The sequence below is a fragment of the Anomaloglossus baeobatrachus genome, chromosome 6 (assembly GCF_048569485.1).
Source record: "Anomaloglossus baeobatrachus isolate aAnoBae1 chromosome 6, aAnoBae1.hap1, whole genome shotgun sequence".
In the NCBI taxonomy this organism is placed as follows: Eukaryota; Metazoa; Chordata; class Amphibia; order Anura; family Aromobatidae; genus Anomaloglossus; species Anomaloglossus baeobatrachus.
The window spans coordinates 245594267-245614937 of NC_134358.1; the positions used below are offsets into that span (position 1 = coordinate 245594267).

The following is a 20671-nucleotide window of genomic DNA, read 5'->3' on the forward strand; positions in this document are numbered from 1 at the left end:
CAGTGTTCTGTCATACGGGTCCAATATCTGCTTACCTTGATAGAAGATGCGCATTGGTCTGCAGTCTTCATCACCTCTTCTACCTTCTCTCTCTTGCCTTGTATTTCAACATTTAAATTCTATTAAGCAAAAGAAAAAACTATTTAATTCTTGATTTGCAGTATGTGAGACACATTCATAAAAGGTTGCTTTTATAGGCCAAGGTGAAAGATCTAAAAATTGCAACCCACAATATGTTAACAAAAACGTTTAAAAGAAGAGTGACAATTCATTTTACCCACCTTTTGTTCATTTAGGTATCTTGCAACAGTGTTGGCATCTGAAAGCTTTGAGGACTCCAAGACATCTATCTTCTGTTTGGTGTCGCTGATCCACTTGCTCAGGACCTGATACATATCCTTGTAATTTCTCAGCTGTTTTCCTTGCTTCTCAAGTTCCCAAGATCTAGAATAAGGAAGCATTATTACGACATGTATATATGCAACCTCATAAGAGTTGAAGGCCCACTGAAGTCTTTTATTCATTCTCTATACTAGTCCCACAGTCACAGTAGTCCAATGACAGCACTAGGTGGCCAACATTCCCAGTCTAAGGTCATACTTATATACATACAAGTTCTTTAGCACCATCCAAAGCAGATTGTATTGTCTACCATATAGAGATCTGTGTCCAGAAGAGAAATGCTTGTGTTTCATTTCTCTAAAAAAACACAATTACCTGTCATCAATTTCTTTTTCAATCCTGTGCCAGCGCTCAGTCAGTTGATTGGATTTGTCAGAGAATTTGGAGAGGTCTACTTCACAATATGGGTAGGCCTGGACAACACGGTCATTAATTTGTAAAGTTTTCTTTAACTCTGTATCTAGAGATATCAGCTGGGATTTCTTCTGTTCTAGCTCAGCTTTCATTTTCTGAAATTCAAGGTTATAAATTTTAATATCTGAAACACTGTATGAGGTTAAAAGGAAACACACGCTTAAAGTGGTATGGTTAGAGCTTTTTATGCGTAGGTACAGCATTGTGTAGGAGATAACTTTGGATAACATGACATTTCATTCTGTCAGTGTCTGATTTGGAGGTAAAATCTCTGAATCAATGGGTACCAAATATACAAAAATAAAGCGGGCTTTACACGCTACGACATCGCTCAAGTGATCTCGTTGGGGTCACAGAATTTGTGACGCACATCCAGTCGCTTTAGCGATGCCGTTGCGTGTGACACCTATGAGCGATTTTGCATCGTCGCAAAAACGTGCAAAATCGCTCATCGCTGATGTTGCGGGCGGGGGGTGCGCTGCTCGAGCACGCTCGCGGCTCGGGTCCGGCTGCTGCTGCTGCTCCGTGGCTCGAGCGGTGGGCCGGATCCGGGGACTCGAGCGGCGCTCCTCGCCCGTGAGTGAAAGGGGAATAGTTTTTGAGGTTTGGGAAGTCAGTCCGTGACGCCACCCACGGTTGTGGTGAAGTTATGACACCACCGCTGCTCTGGACGGGGATCCCGGGAGCGATGACAGGGAGCAGCCGAGATGTTTCTCTCCCCTCCGTGGGTAGGGGGTTTTTGGTGGTCCCGGGGGCCCAGTGATGGTGACTGTAAGGTGGATGGCGGGGTTTGGTGAGGTGCAGGGTCGCGGGGGCAGCGCGGTGCCAGACGGCACGGTGGTACTCAGCCAGTAACGTACACGGAGTCTCTGGTAAAACAAACAGCTGGATGGACGGGTCCCACAGGCGGCTGCGGTGTTTTTCCCCTGACCCCAGTTTGGTAGTGTAAGTTCTTTCCTGCACCTTCTTGTACGCTCCTCCTGTGCTCCGGTTTCCAGCTGGCTCCCCGGTTCGGTACCGGTGGGCCACCGCCCGACCCCGGCTACCTACGGTTCCACCAAGACTGTCTTCCCGGCTCCCGCAGACGGCCACTACCGTCTGCCTGACTTGCTACAAGAGGGTCCTAGGCTCCAACCTAGGCCCCTGTCTGCTTCTGCCACTCTGCACACCTCCTCTCCCTTCCTCTGCCTGGACTTGTCTCTGTTTCCTGCCTCAGACCAGCTAGACTCCTCGGTGGGCGTGTCCATCTGCCTGACTCCGCCCACCTGGTGTGTCTGTCTGAACCCGAGAGAGGAAATCAGGTCTCACTGGAGATGACTGCTGTGACCTGTTGGGGGTGGGGGTGTGTGTGTTGTTACCTGTGGCCCCTGGCTAGACCAGGGCACCACACTGACATGGGGGTCCATTCTCAAATATCGTTACTGTAGCAGTAACGAAGTTGTTCCTCGTTCCTGCGGCAGCACACATCGCTCCGTGTGACACCGCAGGAAGAGGAAGCTCTCCTTACCTGCGTCCCGGCCACAATGCGGAAGGAAGGAGGTTGGCGGGATGTTAGCTTCTCCGCTTCTATTGGGCAGCGGTTCAGTGACGCTGCTGTGACGCTGAACGAACCGCCCCCTTAGAAAGGAGGCGGTTCGCCAGTCACAGCGACGTCGCAGGGAAGGTAAGTACGTGTGACGGGTCCAGGCGATGTTGTGCTACACGGGCAGAGATTTGCCCGTGTCGCACAACCGATGGGGGCGGGTACGCACGCTGGTGATATCGGTACCGATATCGCAGTGTGTAAAGCAGCCTTAAGTCTACACATCCAATTCTTCCTTATCCTGACAACTGTTGAGGGAGAGTCGAAAGGGTCCTACACACAAGGTGTCCATAAATCGTCAATTTTGCTCCTTGTGAATAGGCACTTTAGTGTATTTACCTTTTTCGATATAATATACAGTGGCGGGGGCGTGGCCGAGTGGGCACAGCGTGTGGGGGGCGTAACCGAGCGGGCACAGTGTGGCCCCGGTTAGGAACATCAAGGTCAAACACAGTGTTGCCTTCCTTCAGGGGCTGATGTCCACACCAGGTGGGGCGGAGCCAGGAGGTTGGCTCCACCCGAGGAATTCACAGTCCTGGAGGCGGGAAAAGGAAGAGAGATCAGGTTGAGTAGTTGAAGTGTGAGGAAGTGGTAGTGGAGGAACCGACTGGCTGTGTCCGGGTACGTGGCCCGGGCACCTGACAGCAAGGTTGGCAGACGGTGGTGACCGTCTGCAGGAGAGGCCGATTGACGCACAACCGTGAGGACCGGGGACGGGCGGTGGCCCGCCGGTACCGAACCGGGGAGCAAAGAGAAGCCAGCACCATCCAGCAGGGCCTACGGACCCCGACCAGGCTAGGAGTCGCCGTAAAACCGGTCAAATCCATCAGCGACGGGAACCTCCGGGGTTTCCCAGCAGTAAAGACCCGACCGAAGGCAACCGTCCAAACCGTGAGGGAGATAAAGCTACCGCCAGAGCTAGAGCACTCAGGGCCAGAGCCTGCGGGCAAAGGAAGGGCTCCCTTAGCCAACATACCGCTGGGGAGCGGGCTATCAGTGGGAAGCCATTGGGGCCGAGAACAGAACATCGGTGCAGGGAGAGACAGTTACCGCCAACCTATCGGGAGTGACTGCCGCAGCCGTCTGTGGGACTCGTCCATCCAGCCATTTGTTTTACCAGAGACTCCGTGTGCGTTACTGGCTGAGTAAGTACCACCGTGCCGTCTGGCACTGCGCTGCCCCGCGACCCTGCACCCGGCCAGTCCCCGCAACCCACCTTCCGACCTCCACCACCGGGCCCCGGGACCACCAAAACCCCCCTACCCACGGAGGGGAGAAAACATCTCAGCTGCTCCCTGTCAACGCTCCCGGGATCCCCGTACAGAGCAGCGGTGGTGTCCCAACCTCACCACAAACCGTGGGTGGTGTCACGGACAATATCCCTAAACCAAACCACCCCTTTCACTCACGGGCGAGGAGCGCCGCTCGAGTCCCCGGGATCGGCCCACCGCTCGAGCCACCGACCGAGCGAGCAGCAGCAGCAGCACCCGGACCCGAGCAGTGGGTGAGCGCAGCGTCCCCTCCCCGCCCGCGACAACAGTGTGCGGGGGGCGTAACCGAGTGGGCACAGCGTGTGGGGGGCGTGGCCGGGCCGAGCCGAGTGGCCAATGCGACAGGTTGTCACTGTAATGACGTCATTCTGGAGCAAGACAGACAGACAGCCAGAATAAGGCAAATATATATATATTTTATACACACATACATACATATACACAGACGTAATATACATTAGTGATAACCAGAGGCATACTCCCTTTCTAGCATATCCACGGATACAGCGAAGGACAATCCTGAGGTCTTTGCAGACCTCAGGAAGACAATCATCTGGAAGCATGTGTCATCGGATGTTTTTCTGATTCCGAGCTCTTCTTATAACCTTACTGCTGTGGTAAATCACAGGCTGTAGCAGTCAGGTGACAAGAAGAGCGCGTCACAATGAAACATCTTCCAGTCACCTGACTATCCTGTGACTTCCAAACTTGGGTCAAACCTACGGAGCCATGTGCAGTAGATCTGCAGGTTGATAGCGAGTATGCCTCAGTTCACTATGTTAAAATCATGCATGCCTAAAAGAAAAATTTATATCAGTGTAGGACAACCCCTTTAAGGGTTTAGCAAACACCCTTTAATTATGGTGTATTGTGTTTAATGTATAAACAGTATTTAGTAAGCTCCTAGGCACACCCATTGAGGCAGAATGTAATATCTTAGCTGGTGATCTGAAACCCAGTTTTAGAAATTTGTAGCAAAGAATCATATATTAAGAAATTAAAATGCAATATTATTCCATAAGTTGAAAAATGGTGTTAAGGGATATAAATGTAATTTCAGTCCAGCACATCTGAAGCCACATGCTAAGGAGGAATGGAAACTTAACATTTTAGTATGTTGGTTGGCAATTTTCTTACCTTCAGTGAATTTCTATATGCTTCAACTTTTGCTGGATCAAGAGAAATAGTTTCTTCTTCTGTCAGTCGAGCTTCATAAACCTTTATTAGATCTTCAAGCTGAAGAATGTTTTGAAGTAGAATCCTCAGTGCCTGGAGTCTAAAGGACACATAAGAATAATTAATAGAAAATAAATACAGGAAACCTGCCTACAGAATGAAGACTGCACACTAATTTCCTGGTGGATGCTGTTTACTAGGAAAATATTTGTTTTTAAGTTTAAGTCGCATATGCCAATCTGCCGGAGGATGCTTTTTCAGTCTTGACAGATTAGCAAAATCCAGACAGTCAAGTGTCAGAATAATGGAATTTTGCTGTATTGTTTTTATTATTGGTAAAAGGAATATGTCAGATTATGCCTAATAAACCGTCTACAGCTCAGAGTTAGGGATTTTCAAAAGCTCCTTTGCCTGACATCACTCCCTGGGTGTCAGTCAAGCAGGACGAGACAGCCTTGGGAGAGGAAGAGAGCTGGAGTGACAGAGGCTTCAGATCTAGAATAGTTCTTGAGCTTCATTTGCATATAATATCAAACGCTAATTTCTCAGTGGTGAAGGCACAAACTGGTCATGTGGAGGTATTGCTAGACTTGTATACATACATACATAAATAGTTTGGTGGGTGAAACCCTGCTGACAGATTTCCTTTAATACATTTAATGGATCACTGCACCATTATGCCAGTGACTGATCTGTACTGAAATCTGCCACATGTTGTGTGTTCCCGATCTGGCTTATTAACTGTACTGCCCGTAATGTGGGCAATGGCTGTACTGACTTACTGTGCATGCATCAGATTTCAGTACCGCTCACAGTTACTATAATGACAATGCAGCTGGTCATCAAGGCTAAGGGGGTGGCATTAGCCGAGGGTAAAGCTGGCTTTACACGCTGCGACGCCGCGAGCGATATCACCCACCCACGTCGGTGGCGTGTTATGGGGTGATCGCTGCCGTAGCGAACAATATCTCTATGGCAGCGTCACACGCAATTACCTGTTCACCGACGTCGCTGTGGCCGCCGAACAATCTCTCCTTTAAGGGGGAGGTTCGTTCGGCGTCACAGCGGCGTTACTAAGTGGCCGCACTATAGAAGTGGAGGGGCGGAGATGAGGGGCGGAGATGAGCGGCCGGAGCATCCCGCCCACCTCCTTCATTCCTCATTGCCGGCGGCCGCAGGTACCATGTTGTTCCTCCTTCCTGCGGCGTCACACATAGCGATGTGTGCTGCCGCAGGAACATCAAACAACCTGCGTTGCAAACGAGGAACGATTTTTTAAAAATGAACGACGTGTACACGACGAATGATTTGACACATTTTTGCGATTGTTACTGATCGCAAAAAGGTGTCACACACACAACGACATCGCTAACGAGGCCGGATGTGCGTCACCAACACCTTGACCCCGACGATATCTCGTTAGCAATATCATTGTGTGTAAATGGGCCTTTAGAGTAGCAAGATGGGAGACTTGCTAACTCATTTACATAATGGAACAAGCTTGAATTGTTTGAAAAGTGAGCTACCTGGACATGTAAATGGTTTACAAGGCATAACCTCATTTTGTCCTTTAGAGGAAGCTCATATAATAAACATATGGTTTAATGATGGGTTCTTATTGGTTAATAGCTTTTTTGTCTAATATGGCGCTGAAAAAATAATAAATGCTGAAAACACTCATAAAACACGTACGTTATCTAGAGTTATTAAACCTCCATTGTTATGTGTTTTGAGTTCTTATCTGAGATGTAATAATACTTTATTCTACCTTTCCAAGTGGTCTGCAGAAAAGCCTTGGATAGTCTCCATTTTCTTCAGTAGCGCATTCAGCTCAGACTGCAGATACGCGGACTTGTCCGAGTCCTTTAAGCTCAGGATCATCTCTTTAATCTTTGTAAGTTGTTTTGCAAAGTTTTGTCCATCTCCTCTCAAAGTCTGTCAAAGACAAGTGTAAGAAAGACCAGAGTTTTAGATCTTCAACACCCAAGTGTAAAGCACGAGCAGGCCCTTCTCATCATTAAAACACACTATTATACCAAGAAAACGCTCATAATTTGCACTTATCTTCACACACACACACACACACACACACACGTAAATATACTATACATCCATACCCACTACATTTTCCCTCAAACTTTCCCATCCCCTTTATGGGCATGAACATGGGCACTACTGTAGGTCATCAGTTCCTTTTATTGTGTACTCTCAAGAATTGCTTCATCAAAAAAAAATTCAGATCTTCTCTAAGTAGCACTGGGGTCCTGGGTTCAAATCCCACTACGGGAAACATCTGCAAGGAGTGTGTATATTCTCTCCGTGTTTGTATGGGTTTCCTCCAGGTACTCAGTTTTCCTCCCACACTAAAAAAAAGACATACTTATAGGGAATGTAGATTGTGAGCCCCAATGGGAACAGTGATGATGATATCTGTATATCACCATAGAATTAATGGAATTATATAAAGTAAGCTAAATAAATAATAAATCCCTTCTATTGTTAGAGGGAGCTCTTAAAATTACTTTGATGTGTACTTTTTAGTCCCAAAACAGGCCTCACATAATCCTATGGATTTAGGTCAATATCGCCTACTGCTTTTTTTCTAATTTTTTTTACATTATTCCAAACATCACTGTTTTGCAATAATGCCAAAAAAAGTGCATTATGTTTGCTTATAGGGCTTACATACAGACACCGTTGCTTATATTCCCTCATGTACTTTATAAACAGAATATCAAAAGCACAACAAGCGTGAATGAAAATAATAAATGGAATTTCCCATAATTTTTAATACTGACATACCTCTAAATCATTTATTCTGTAAGAGAAATCTCTGAATGTTTCTTGATCGACATTGTAGACATTTCTTTGCAGAAGCTTGGTCTCGTGGATCTCCATTTGCTGGCGGATCTTTTGGAGCTCTAACAGCAGCCAGTTCTCCTGTTTTAGCCTGTCACTATCTACCACAGTAGTAGAAGTATTGCTTCCCTTCAAATTGGAGGCAGTATTTTGGGTAACAACTTCAACTCTTTCAGCTGAAAGGAAATAACCAGATACACAGATGTTATGTGACCATAAAATGCAGTTATGAGCATAAAGATGAAATATCAGAGGTAAATACCTTCATTAACCATCATTAAAGGGGTTATTTGGTCATAAGATACTGATGACCTATCTGAAGGTTAGGTCATAATATCAGACTGGTGGGGTCCACTCCCACTGATTAGTTGATATTCACTCCAGTGAGGGCCAGATGTATCTACTAACTGAAGTTGCACTGATCAGCTATGTTCAATGTGTAGTCATTGCTGCCAAGTACTGCAGAAGAGTTCCTACTCTCCAGAATAGGAGCTGAAAAAATAGCTGATTGGTGTGGGTGGACTGGATAGGTCATCAATATCTTATGGCAAGACAATCCCTTTTAGAATAGAATTAACAAATTACATCTAGCTGCAGATCAGCTGTGCTCAATGGACTCCTAGATTAGTGATATCTTGTCTCTGGACAAACTGAAATGAAGATGGATCCAACTGGGCTTGCATGGTCCCATCATGCAAGCCCAGTTGCACCATATTCTAGATCTACATGATAACTATACTGAAATCAGTTGTATGAATGAGACCTTAAAGTTTTACATTCTTACAAATCTTGAACACTAGTGGACATTGCATTGTATTTGAAAAACATGACAGCTGAAATCTAATCAAACGGGTGATCGCTTTTTGTATAACCATCTTATGACCACCTGGTTCTGCCCTAAACGATCAGTTCACACTGACCCTATTAAAGGGTAAGGACAGGAGGTGGTAAGAAATGTAGTTTTTTAAGTTGTACTTGAACAGATTTACATACAAGTATTAATTTGCTGTTGTGGTCGTGTCTTGATGTATGTGGTCTCCTTAGTTTGGTAGCTGGGAAGTTGTACCACCAGGGTCTGATAATGCTTCTGTGCTTCAGAAAACTGGCTGTGCATTTTTCTTTTGTCTTCATCACCAAACATGTTTGAGCCCTGGCTGTTTCTCATGAATTCCTGGTAATGTACATCCAAATCTGAAACAACCTTTTGGTAGTCTTCTTGACGCATGGTCTTTAGCTGTAATGAAAAGACTTTCTTTTAGTTATGTACATTTTTAGCCACTTCTGGACATACCATAAATGATAAATGTCCTGGAGCAATGTGTTCTAAAACCTCACTGTATAGCAGAGCAACTGCATGACATCATGAGGATGCGGGAGCTGAATTTCTACTGTAACTGGGGATAACATATTAGCTAGAGTTACAGGGGACATCAGATAAAACAAAACCATTTATGATTTTAAAAGGGGGAGGAGGTGGGGGATATGAGAGATACATGTAAAATAAATAAAAAGCAAAGAAAAAAAAGATTAAGAAAAAGTCATGGCCAGTCTGATTGCTGTTAGTAACTCCACAACTAATCGAGAAGAAAAAAAAAAAAAAAACACAAGTGTCTCAATTATAATAATTATTACAGACGGAAAATATTGAAAGTGTATTTTAGTGGTCTTTTTCAGTGATAAAACAAAATGAAAACAAGTGAAAGTGAAATTCCATTATCTTTACCGTACGGTATAAACTCATACCTTAGCAAGTGTCATAGTCCTAATTTTCTCGATATCAATCATGCAGTAGTGCCAGGACACCAAGCTCTTCATATTGATATACAGTTGGTTCCAGAGAGTCAGAATTGCTTCATAAAACTGTTCTATCCTGAAACATGACAGCACAAGTTTATACTTATGCTCACGATGTGAGAGGACATACAAGTAGACAATTATCAGTTCAGGGGTATGTTCTTTCTATCTAACATTGAAGTCATAAAAAGCGTGATCCTTGGTCAATCACATCAATTTTTCATGTGACCAGTTTTGAAAATCTACAACTCAAGGTGTCCATACACCTTACATAACTGCTAGACACCTCTGGTAATGTCTCATCTCCCTGGAGAACAAAAATATTGGGCAATACTAATCAACATGCCAATTATGTGCCATTACCATCATCTGTTTGAAGAAAAGTTGGTAACCCGTCAGCCTGACTCATTGGCAGGTTCGGAAAACTCTTCTCTTCACATTTATTGATATATCCATTATAATCCCTATTGGCTAAAACATTTAAAATGCTGGAAGATCTTACTTGGAAGACAAGTCGTTAGCACCAGGATTTGGTGGGGGGATGATCAAACTGACAGATGGAACCACCATGTCTAACCCACCAGGACCCGTCACATTCCATTTGCTGCGTTGAGAATTGTTCTTCAAGATGCATTCATCTCCTTTGTGGATAACTTTCTGTTCAGAAATTATATAAAAAAAAATAATGTAGTATTCATCTCGTACATTTTTACCAAATACTTTACACATTATTAATGCAGGGGAATAGAGTAAAGCAAGTCAATTTGCTCTGCCCTTGTCCAGCTTCCAGTCCAGTTCTCCGAGGCAGCAAGTCTTCACTTCTGCACCCGGCATCCTCGGAAAGTATGGTGCCACAAAAATGAAAACTTTCTGCCACAGAGATCTGGACTCAACCAGGCTAGTGAGGCTCAAATTGCTCATTTCTATAAGACATAAGTTACATGGAGATTAAAAATTATTATCAGCAAATTCGATTAATTCTAGCTTCATATGAGTGTGCAGAATATAGAAGCCACTAAAGACAGTCTGTATTGTGTAAGCGTAGTGAGCAGTGAGACTGTCGCAGTGTGTTTTTGGTTCATAGCATTCAAGGAATATAGGTTACTGTACTTAATATTCTGATTTTATTCTGTTGAGGATAAGTCATGGGTAAATTTAAAGAGGACCTGTCATCTCCACAAAAAAAATTGAATTAGGTAACTTATAAAAATCCCTGAGCTCTCCCAATTCTGTTGCTCTTTTCTGTTTTGCGCTGCATTTTAGCATTTCAGAGATTTTCAAATTTGTTGGTTTTGGCGCGCGGTGTGAAATATTTGCTAGCACACCAACTAGGCATTTCTTCAGAGTCTTCTCAGGGGGCATGTGCTTTCACCCCTCCCTCCCAGACGCTGCAAGTCATAGTTTGGCAGCTGATCCAGATGTTTCAGATTGTGGCAAAAAAGATGAAAGCGAATGCTCCCACTTCCACTCTGTAGAAATGCCAAGTTGGTCGGCAAGTGGAAATTTCACATATTGCGCTCCAAAAGCAACAAATGTGAATAAAGCGGGCTTTACACGCTGCGATCTCGCTAGCGAGATCGCAAGCGATCATACCCACCCCAGTCAGTTGTGCGACACGGGCAAATCGCTGCCCGTGCTGCACAACCTCGCTTGCCCCCGTCACACAGACCTACTTGCCCTGCGACGTCGCTCTGGCCGGCAAACTTCCTCCCTTCTAAGGGGGTGGTTCATGCGGCGTAACAGCAACGTCACACGGAAGCCATCCAATAGAAGCGGAGGGGCGGAGATGAGCGGGACGTAACATCCCGCCCACCTCCTTCCTTCTGCATTGCCGGTGGAGGCAGGTAGGAGATGTTCGCCGCTCCTGCGGTGTCACACACAGCAATGTGTGCTGCCGCAGGAACGAGGAACAACATCGCTAATAAGCAGAAAACGATTTTTTGTTTCAGGACGACCTCTCTGCGGTAAACGATTTTGACCGCTTTTGCGATCGTTTAAGGTCGCTCATAAGTGTCACACACTGCGATATCGTTAATGACGCCGGATGTGCGTCACAAACAATGTGACCCCGACGATAATTCATTAATGATATCGTAGCGTGTAAAGCCCGCTTTAGTCTGTAATGTAGTGACACAGCTCAAAATGGAAAAAGACAGAATCAGGAAAGGTCAAGGATTTTTAAAAGTTTTTAGGTCAATTTTTTGAGCAAGTGACGGGTCCTCTTTAAAACACATTGCTATCTTTTTATCTGGCTACTTAAAAGGGAACCTGTTAGGTCCCCGTCCCCTGGGCACCCAGAACCACGAGCAGTACTGGGTGCATATCTAGAATCCCTGCCTAACTGGCCCAGCATTTACTAGCACACAAACAAAGCTTTAGAAAACATATTTCTAAAAACAGTTTAGGAGATGCTAATGAGGGCTGTGACTAGTCGCAGGGGCATTAGTTCCCTGGCTAGTCGTCCCACTTAGCTTGTTATCACGCCCCTATGGGTGTGCTAACATGTTAACTCGTGTATGTTTCCCGGCTTCAAACAGCAGTAGTGCACATGACTGGAAGTATGGACGACTTGCAGTGAATGTCTTTAAAGCCAGGGTGCATACACCCAGCTTCAAAGGAGCTCAATGTTAACGGGTACAAAGCTGCAATCATGGGCGGCTTTGTATTGTGTTGCCATGATGCTGGGCATTGTAACACATGTTAGCATGTCCACAGGGGTGTGTTGAGCTAAGTGGGCAGAGTAGCCAGGGAACTAACGCCCCTGCGACTAGTCACAGCCCTCATTAGCATCTCATAAGCTGTCTTTAGAAATACTTTTCCTAATCTGTTTATGTTTGATACTAGATGCAGGGACAGTTAGGGAGGGAAGCTAGATATGCACCCAGAACTGCACTGGGGACCTGACCGGTTCCCTTTAATAAAAATGTAAGCAAATGCTAAAGGATTTATTATACATTCTATAAATTTGAAATGAATGATACCTGATCCTGCTTGTAGTCACAAAGAGCTTTAAGAACAATCGGCTTTTCTCTCTTGTAGTCCGGGTTTCTTGGTTTGAGCTGTACTATTTTCTTGGATTTGTTGACCAAATTTTGAACCTGTCTCTTATATTCATTAATTTTGTCTCTTTCTTTCTGCAAAAAAAGAAATTTTAGCCATTAAAACTCCAATAAATGATTAGTAATATAAATATTGTAAGTCTGTGGGCCTCCAGTTCTTAGAAAGTCTAACACTTTGTAATATGGTGCGGATTTTCACAAGACTAGAAACAGAAGAGTGGAAATGCCTAATTAGTAAATTTGTATATTGATGTGTATGTATTCTGGGTCTGATTGGAGAGGAAATGAAAAGAGATCAGTATCATACCTCTAAGTCTTTAATCATTTCCAGGACTCGTGGCAATGGCATGCTTTTGTCGCATGGGTACTTCTTTCTGATGGTGTCTTGAAGGTTTGTTAAGTAAGTTTGGGTGCTCTGTGCCTCATCAAAAAACTGAAAATAAATAACATTGTGAGAATGAAAGAAAATATTCCAAATAAACAAATAACTCATTAGTAAGAATCTATTTCTTCAACGTTTGTGTAAATCTAAACTATCTTTAGAATCAAAAGCAATTTGCCACATTAGGCCGAAGAACATATTCCCAGAAGTATGGGCAGCATGGTTTGCAGTAGGCAAGATCGGCTTGGCTAGGTAAACTGTCCCTGTTGAGATTCCAAAATATGAGCATAACTTACTTGGAAGTAGGCAGCATTTTCTTTCAAATGGACATCAATGCACTTGGTGATTTGAAGAATCCAACTCCATTGAGTCTGCAGCGTGTCCATGTAAGCCTGAGAAAGAGCAGCCTCCATTATTAGCAGCAAAGAATAGACACAATATACATCAAGTGTATGGTTTAGTAAAACTATGTACACTTTTAGAATAACCTATTAGGGTGTTATGTGCTTGTAGAGTTAAACAGTCTCCCAATCAACTCATTTATTAGAGTGAAGAGCAGCGAGAAAAGCATTTTTCTACCTCCAAAGAATGGATGTTATCACGTCCAACAGACCATTCATTTCAATATGTCATGGTCATTTTTTAACATCTTCAGCTGACCCCAATGATGAAAGAGCAACCAGCTCTAATCCAAGGTAAAAGTTCAAATTAACTAACTTATTGGAGAATAAAGATGCCCACACACAAGAGACATGGCTATTTCAAGAGAACTATACTACATTTCTAATTGGAAGATTTGCTATTATTATTACGCCTACTACGTACTCGGGATAGGAACTTTGAGATGGGAATTTAAGAACAGAATAATTTGGAAATTAAATTTAACATGTTTGGACCTTCTTTCCTTTGACATCTACTAATGGGACACCACCATATACAATTGACTGGTCCTGCAGAAATCAGCTGGAAAGGCAACATTCTTCTAATGTGAATAGCCAATTTTATATAATTGCAATGGAGACAAGACTTTGCCTTTAATTATAGCATAAAGGTACGATTATTTCATGCCAGTTATGTACTTCTCATCAAAACTAATTAACTCATTTCAGAGTTCTCTGGATGCTGTGATCTTTGACTTTCATCTCTATCGCAGCTTTACCTCAATCTTGTCCGATGCTGGATGTTGACTCATAATCAGTTGGTCACTTTCTTGTTTCAGCTTGTTCAGTTCTTTTTCCTTAACTTCCAATTGACTCATAAGTTTCTAGAAAATAAGTGAAAAAAAGTTGATTAGTTATAGTTTTCATATATTTGGCTAACTCTGGCCATACACAATAGATTAATATTGGTCAATCTAGACAATTTCATGGCCACAGATCTAGTGTGTATGTGGAAATCCTGTCTGTCTTCTAATTTTAGACAAGTTTTTTGTTTCCTTTAAAGAGTCTGTCCACTACTTAGAAATTCCCTTTTCATATACTCTCCCATTTAAAATATAAACAGCCTGTACTACTCACCTCTAGTGCAGGCACAATTAAAGCGAGATCGGCGCCTGATCTCCCAAGGATTACGCTCACTATGTCATGTGAGCCATGGAGCCAATTAGCAGCAGCTTCATTCTCAATTAATTCAGAGAAAGTCGGAGCGCAGCCGCAGCTCTACCTTTTTTTGGATGTCATTTTTATCTGAGAGAAGTGAAAGAGTGAAGCAGCCCATCAGCTGCCACTGATTGGCTTCATGGCTCACATGATCTCACATGAGACCAGGCACCAGTATTGCTGGAACAATGCCAACACAAGAGGTAAGTACAGGCGGTGTTTATTTTACATAGGGGAATATAATAATTAAGAAGGGGTTGTCAGTAGTGGAGTATCCCTTGAAGTCATCATTATGTCCCCATTGTTTGATGGCCTATGTAAACAGGCTGGTAAATGAGTATCAAACAACTTGTCAAACAACTTGTTATACAGTGGATTAGTGCCTACTAATGCTGGGTTCACACTAAGCGACAGTGACAATGATGTCGCTGTTACGTCACCATTTTCTGTGACGTAACAGCGACCTTGTAAGTCGCTGTTATGATCGCTGCTTATCTGTCAAACACAGCGACGCAGCAGCGATCATAACGTCGCTGTGCTACATGTGCAGAGAGCAGGGAGCCGCGCTTAGCGCTGGCTCCTTGCTCTCCTAGGTACAGTACACATCGGGTTAATTAACCCGGTGTGTACTGCAGCTACATGTCACAGTGCAGAGAGCAGGGAGCCGCGCACACTGCTTAGCGCTGGCTCCTTGCTCTCCTTGCTACAGTATACATCGGGTTAATTACCCGATGTGTACTGCAGCCACATGTGCACAGAGCAGGAGCCGGCGCTGGCAGCAAGGGCGGAGGCTGGTAACGAAGGTAAATATCGGGTAACCAGGGAAAGGTCTTCCCTTGGTTACCCGATGTTTACGCTGGTTACAGCTTACCGCAGCTGCCAGATGCCGGCTCCTTCTCCCTGCTCGCTTCATTTCGTCGCTCTCTCGCTGTCACACACAGCGATCTGTGTGTCACAGCGGGAGAGTGACGACCAAAAAATGAAGCTGGACATTCAGCAACGACCGGCGACCTCACAGCAGGGGCCAGGTCGTTGCTGGATGTCACACACAGCGACAGCGACGGGACGTCGCTGCAACGTCACAGAAAATGGTGACGTAGCAGCGACGTCGTTGTTGCTGTGTGTGACACCAGCTTAAGGACAACCCATGTAAAGTGCTAAAACCTATCAAGTATCCATAGGATAGGTGACAAATTTTAGATTAAAAAGGGTCCAACCACTAGGCCCACACAAATCATCAAAATGGGGCACTGTTATTCCACTTAGTGTTTTCATTCCCTGTGGAACTGCTGGAGAAAACCATAGTACAGTGCTCCCACAATCCCATAAGGAAAGCATAGATGAGCAGTGAGGCATATGCACAGCCCTTTCATTCTTTCGTGGATAAAAGTGTCCCAATTTGGAGATCAGTGGTGGTCACCATAGTTAAACCCTACCAATCTAGAAGTTATGACTTGTCCCGTGAATAGGTTTGAACTGCTCCCAAATCGAATCACATTTTAAGTTAATAGAATTTCAGACATAATCCCTTGAACATATTTTGTTGTGTTATGGAACAAGCAAAACCACAAGCATTGCTATAGAACAATCTTCATAGATTAAGGAATAGGGATGAACAGACCCATGGATGTTCGGGTTTGCCTGGACTTTGGTTAAAAGGACCTGAACTTTGGTATTGTAAAATGGTGGTAGTAATGACTAAGGGGCTTCAAGAGGAAGTAAATGGGGGTAAGAGCAAGACAATCGCCCTGCAAACAAATGTGAATAGAGAATGATTAAAAAGACAAAAATGATGTGGGGTCCCCCCTATTTTTGACAACCAGCCAAGGTAAAGCAGACAGTTGGAGGCTGCTATTATCAGATTGAGAAGGGCTAAATAACCATGGGCTTTCCCAGGCTGATATTACCAGCCCCCAGCTGTCTGCTTTACCTTGGCTAGTTATCAAAAATAGGGGGGACCACATGATATTTTTTAAACTATATAATGATTATCACAGTTCTATCCTGGTATGAATGTGACCAGGTGGAGACAGTAGTGGACCATGTAGCTTGCCGGTATGACACTGACAAAGATAGGCAACCACTAAACTCAGCTATCATCACCACTCAGACAATGAATAAAGCAGTAGGGCAAAGTGGGGGTTTATCACACACAGAACTATCCTAAGAATTATCTATAGCCTCTTTTGAAGATTATTCCATTGTAAAACATAACACAAGGTCTACTTCCACAGATGGGATCGCAGATCTGCTAAAAGCCTAATGAATCTTGTTTTTTTAAATCAATTTAAAGTAGAAACAGCCATTTATTCATTTGGATTCTGACATTTTCAGCCTCCAGAACAACTCTGCAAAGTTCTCCATTCTTGATGCCAAAACCGAAAAAGCCTAAAAGAAAAGGAAACCAATAGTCAAGCACTGGTGACTTACAGAGAATGCTTCCTGCTTCCTTGGGATGTCGGTGTTCTTGTCACTCCAATCGTAGAGCAGTTCTTCTTCCTCTCGATCGTTGATCCACATGATTTCCCTGGATGTGGCCTGAATGATGTTCTGTAGCTGTCGCAGGTGATCCATTCTTTCAAAAGAGAATTTCTAAATTTGAAAAACAGATGAATATTAGAATAAGGCTATGTGCGCACGTTGCGTACTAGCCCTGCAGAAATTTCTGCAGCGATCTGAAGAGCACATGTGCGCTTTAGATCGCTGCAGAAATGTCCGTAGTGAAGCCGATTCCATGCGCTCTGCCTGCAGCTCCTGCCATAGACAGAGCAGGAGCTGCCGGCAAAGAGCAAGAAAAGAAGTGACATGTCACTTCTTTTTGCGCAGCGCTTCGGCAGTAGCCGAAGCGCTGCGCTCTGAGACGCCACGTGCGCACGGCCCCTGCACAATCTCCATAGACTGTGCAGGGGACGCAGGACGCATGCAGTTACGCTGCGCTGCAAAGCGCAGCGTAACTGCATGAATTTACGCAACGTGCGCACATAGCCTAAGAGTCAAAGAAATGTTTGACCAGGATGAACATGTGTCCCTGTAAATTGGGTTCTTAAGTAGACAAGACCTTCAACTCTGTTTACATCACTAAAAATCCTAATATAGAGTGTTTAGAGAAAGAAGAGGTCGCCTATGTGTATGCCGATTGCAAGGAATCTCATTCATTCATATGGATAATGATTTTTTGCAGCATCCTAGAGATTTCAAGTATGGTAATAATAGTGGCACTTGTGGTCATAAAAGTTACTTACCAGCAATGCATCATATTCTTCTTCTAGCTGATAAATTGCTCCTTTCTCACGCTGGACAAGTAATGAAAAAAAACAAACATTATATTAGCACAGTTATAAATTAAAATAGAAATATTCTAGGTATTGATTTAAATATAAAAAATAAACTGCAGCACTTGAAAGAACCGGTGGCATGTGGGAACTAGTGTGTGAACATTTTTTTACAATCCAAAGTACAGTCAGAAGCCCCATTAATCAGACTGGCGTTGTTCACACCGTTCTTGATACTGTAGTCAAAGTTGCTTGATTTGTTAAGAGGCACATGTCTGCACCGGAATCAGACGCGCCTGAACAGTAGCATTTGTTTCCTTGTGCCTTGCAATAAATCTTACTCCAGTCACAGATTGGAGTAAGATTCCTGGCATAAGGTATGATGCAGCTCATTATAAATTAGACAAGCCGTGGCTTCATACTCCAATTACACTCATTTTGGCGCAATTTTCAATAAAATACCAAAAAGACACAACATTTTTCCCAACCTCAAGAAGAGCAAAAGTTTTATGACATCAAAGTGTTTTTCGCCAGTATTCTGGAGAAAAAAACACTATGAATAGAGGCCAATGTGAAGAAATCTAAGAAGAATAAAGCCACAGTGTAATCACTAACTTGCGTGCCCATTCATCACTTGTCTGAGTATATACATTTGTGTATGTAGGCAATAACTCTTATAAAAGGTGCCCAAACAATGCAATATGGTCCAAATTAACTAGTAGCACATTTTATTAATATAATAATAATAATTATGCAATAAATAATTAATAATGTCAAGGATTCATTACCAAATCGGCTTTAATTTTGTCCAGCTCCCACCGATAGTCAGCGATGGCATTGTGGAATTTTCTGTGATTACCGATCTGCTGTTCTACCGAAGCGGCATCAAATCCCCAATCAACAATTTCTATTTGACGCTAAAGAAGGTAAACAAAGAGTTAATAAGATTAACAAAGGATATAGGTTGCAACATGCTTTTCAATGCTCAGTCACAATGATAATGTCTGGAAGGCTAAATTCACATGAGCGTATTTCATTGTGAAAAAACTGAATTTTTTTTTATCTGTCATCTGTACAGCCCCATTAAATAACTTTGGTCAAAGTGCTGTCAGTTGATTCCGGAGCAGAAGTAGAACCAAAAATACAGTTGTGTGAACATAGCCCAACAGAATTACTATAATTGCAGCGATCATGATATTTGGCTAAAATAGAAAAAACTTGAAAAGCAAAATACTGAGTAAATCAAGCTCACTCTGAACTAACTTGTGTGATGTGAGATCTGAAAACAAGTCTTTTCTTTTAATTTACATTTTAACTTTATGGTAAAAAAAAATATATATACATATATATATATATATATATATATATATATGTAAAAATATATTTATTAAACAATTCAATATAATAAATCAATATGGTTTTATTTATGAAAGCAAAGTGCCTTTTCTACAGAAGATATTTTGTCCTTTTGCTTTTCGTACATGTAGTTCTAGTTAACAAGGTTGGGTGGACATACACCAGACTGATGTATAATTTAGAGCTGTTCGAGCTGCGGTGAGGTAACTCGCTGCACAGTGGCACACCTTCGCCCAGGGCATTATGGCAGATTTCCAAAAGTAGCAGCCATTTTACATTCACAGTCACAGAAAACTTCAAGCTTTTACAGTCATGCTGAAACAAAATAGCCAGGTCACCCAAATCACATGTTCTGGCATATTGCCCAGGAACATCACGGGTAATAGTTATGGCCACTCAACCAAGACTACCACAGATATACTAGACAGCTGTTAAGAGGCACTTAACTTATGTAGAACTTAGTGAAGCGTTTCGCTCAAAACAATGCTATAAGAACACTTTGTTAGGAACAATTCTCTGCATGAGATTTTGGCTGCTGAAGATCAAATAATTTCCACTTACATGGAATATAGATGTTTTGTTTCGCCGCTATTTTTCTAATGGTACGAATTTCCACTTACCCGTTGCTGCCGAATTTGATTTAATGCTTCTGTAGTGATCCGCTTAGTGTGATCATCCCATCCTGAGCCACTCTGAGAAGAATATCCACCACCCTTAGATCCCTTGCGCATTCGTGGGCCATGAATGGCTTTATCAAGGGCACGCATTTGGTCAGCAAGCTGAAGCAATCTACAAAGTACAACAAGCCATATTAATGTGATTCAGATTTTCTATTTGTCAGACATAAAATCAACTGGTCGTTGTATGGCCATACTTCCTGTAGTAGGAATCGCATGGTTGTCCCATCATTCTCATCTCCTTGATCAGACCTTCAACCACCTCCATTTCCTCATGGGCTGTACCAAGACAATCTTCCAGTTCTCTGTTGCGGACCAACTGACTTCCATCTCCATACTTTATTTCCTGGAAAATAAAATGCCTATATTATTGGATATGCGATTTCTGAAATGATACAGGTTGGCGTTGTTAGAATCTGTGTCTTAGTTTCAGTTTGCCGCCCTAGCCCTGAAGTTTTATATCCAGAACAAGCAGAGTACTAGGTTATGTGCACATGAGATCTTTTCAGGTGCATTCAACATTTAAAACCTCCTGAAGAAGCGCCGACCAAATGTCTAAAACAACTTTCTGTTCATATATTCATGCTTCTGAGCATCTTTTAACCACTTTAGATCTCCAAAGGCAACAAGCGGTTAAAACAATTGACCGGACCATTCCTCAGGCATTTTCTGCTCTAAAGATGCTCTCTATACTTTACAATACAAGTTAACTGGAAGGCTCAAAACAGAGACCAGAGGACACCAGGGCATCTTTTTAAACAGTTTGCCTGTATTTTTAGTTGAAACACCGCTAGTAGTTTTTCCATTGTTAAATGAAGCTTTAAAAAAC

General features: G+C 43.2%; 1 protein-coding gene across 3 annotated transcripts in view; it reads right to left on the reverse strand.

Annotated features, from left to right (window-relative positions):
* The window catches only part of DSP (desmoplakin), a 74558-nt gene that overhangs the window by 8782 nt on the left and 45105 nt on the right, over positions 1 to 20671 (reverse strand). For all 3 annotated transcript variants that reach the window (XM_075314783.1, XM_075314785.1, XM_075314784.1), the window contains exons 3-20: positions 20040 to 20188; positions 19786 to 19954; positions 18598 to 18726; positions 17780 to 17830; positions 16968 to 17129; positions 14099 to 14203; positions 13236 to 13331; positions 12865 to 12990; positions 12480 to 12632; positions 10001 to 10155; positions 9448 to 9574; positions 8698 to 8938; positions 7648 to 7880; positions 6614 to 6780; positions 4807 to 4945; positions 718 to 911; positions 282 to 444; positions 36 to 119 (exon numbers count right to left, since the gene is read on the reverse strand). In XM_075314783.1, the coding sequence (XP_075170898.1) occupies positions 36 to 119; positions 282 to 444; positions 718 to 911; positions 4807 to 4945; positions 6614 to 6780; positions 7648 to 7880; positions 8698 to 8938; positions 9448 to 9574; positions 10001 to 10155; positions 12480 to 12632; positions 12865 to 12990; positions 13236 to 13331; positions 14099 to 14203; positions 16968 to 17129; positions 17780 to 17830; positions 18598 to 18726; positions 19786 to 19954; positions 20040 to 20188 (2643 nt within the window). The remainder of the gene's footprint in view (positions 1 to 35; positions 120 to 281; positions 445 to 717; positions 912 to 4806; positions 4946 to 6613; positions 6781 to 7647; positions 7881 to 8697; positions 8939 to 9447; positions 9575 to 10000; positions 10156 to 12479; positions 12633 to 12864; positions 12991 to 13235; positions 13332 to 14098; positions 14204 to 16967; positions 17130 to 17779; positions 17831 to 18597; positions 18727 to 19785; positions 19955 to 20039; positions 20189 to 20671) is intronic.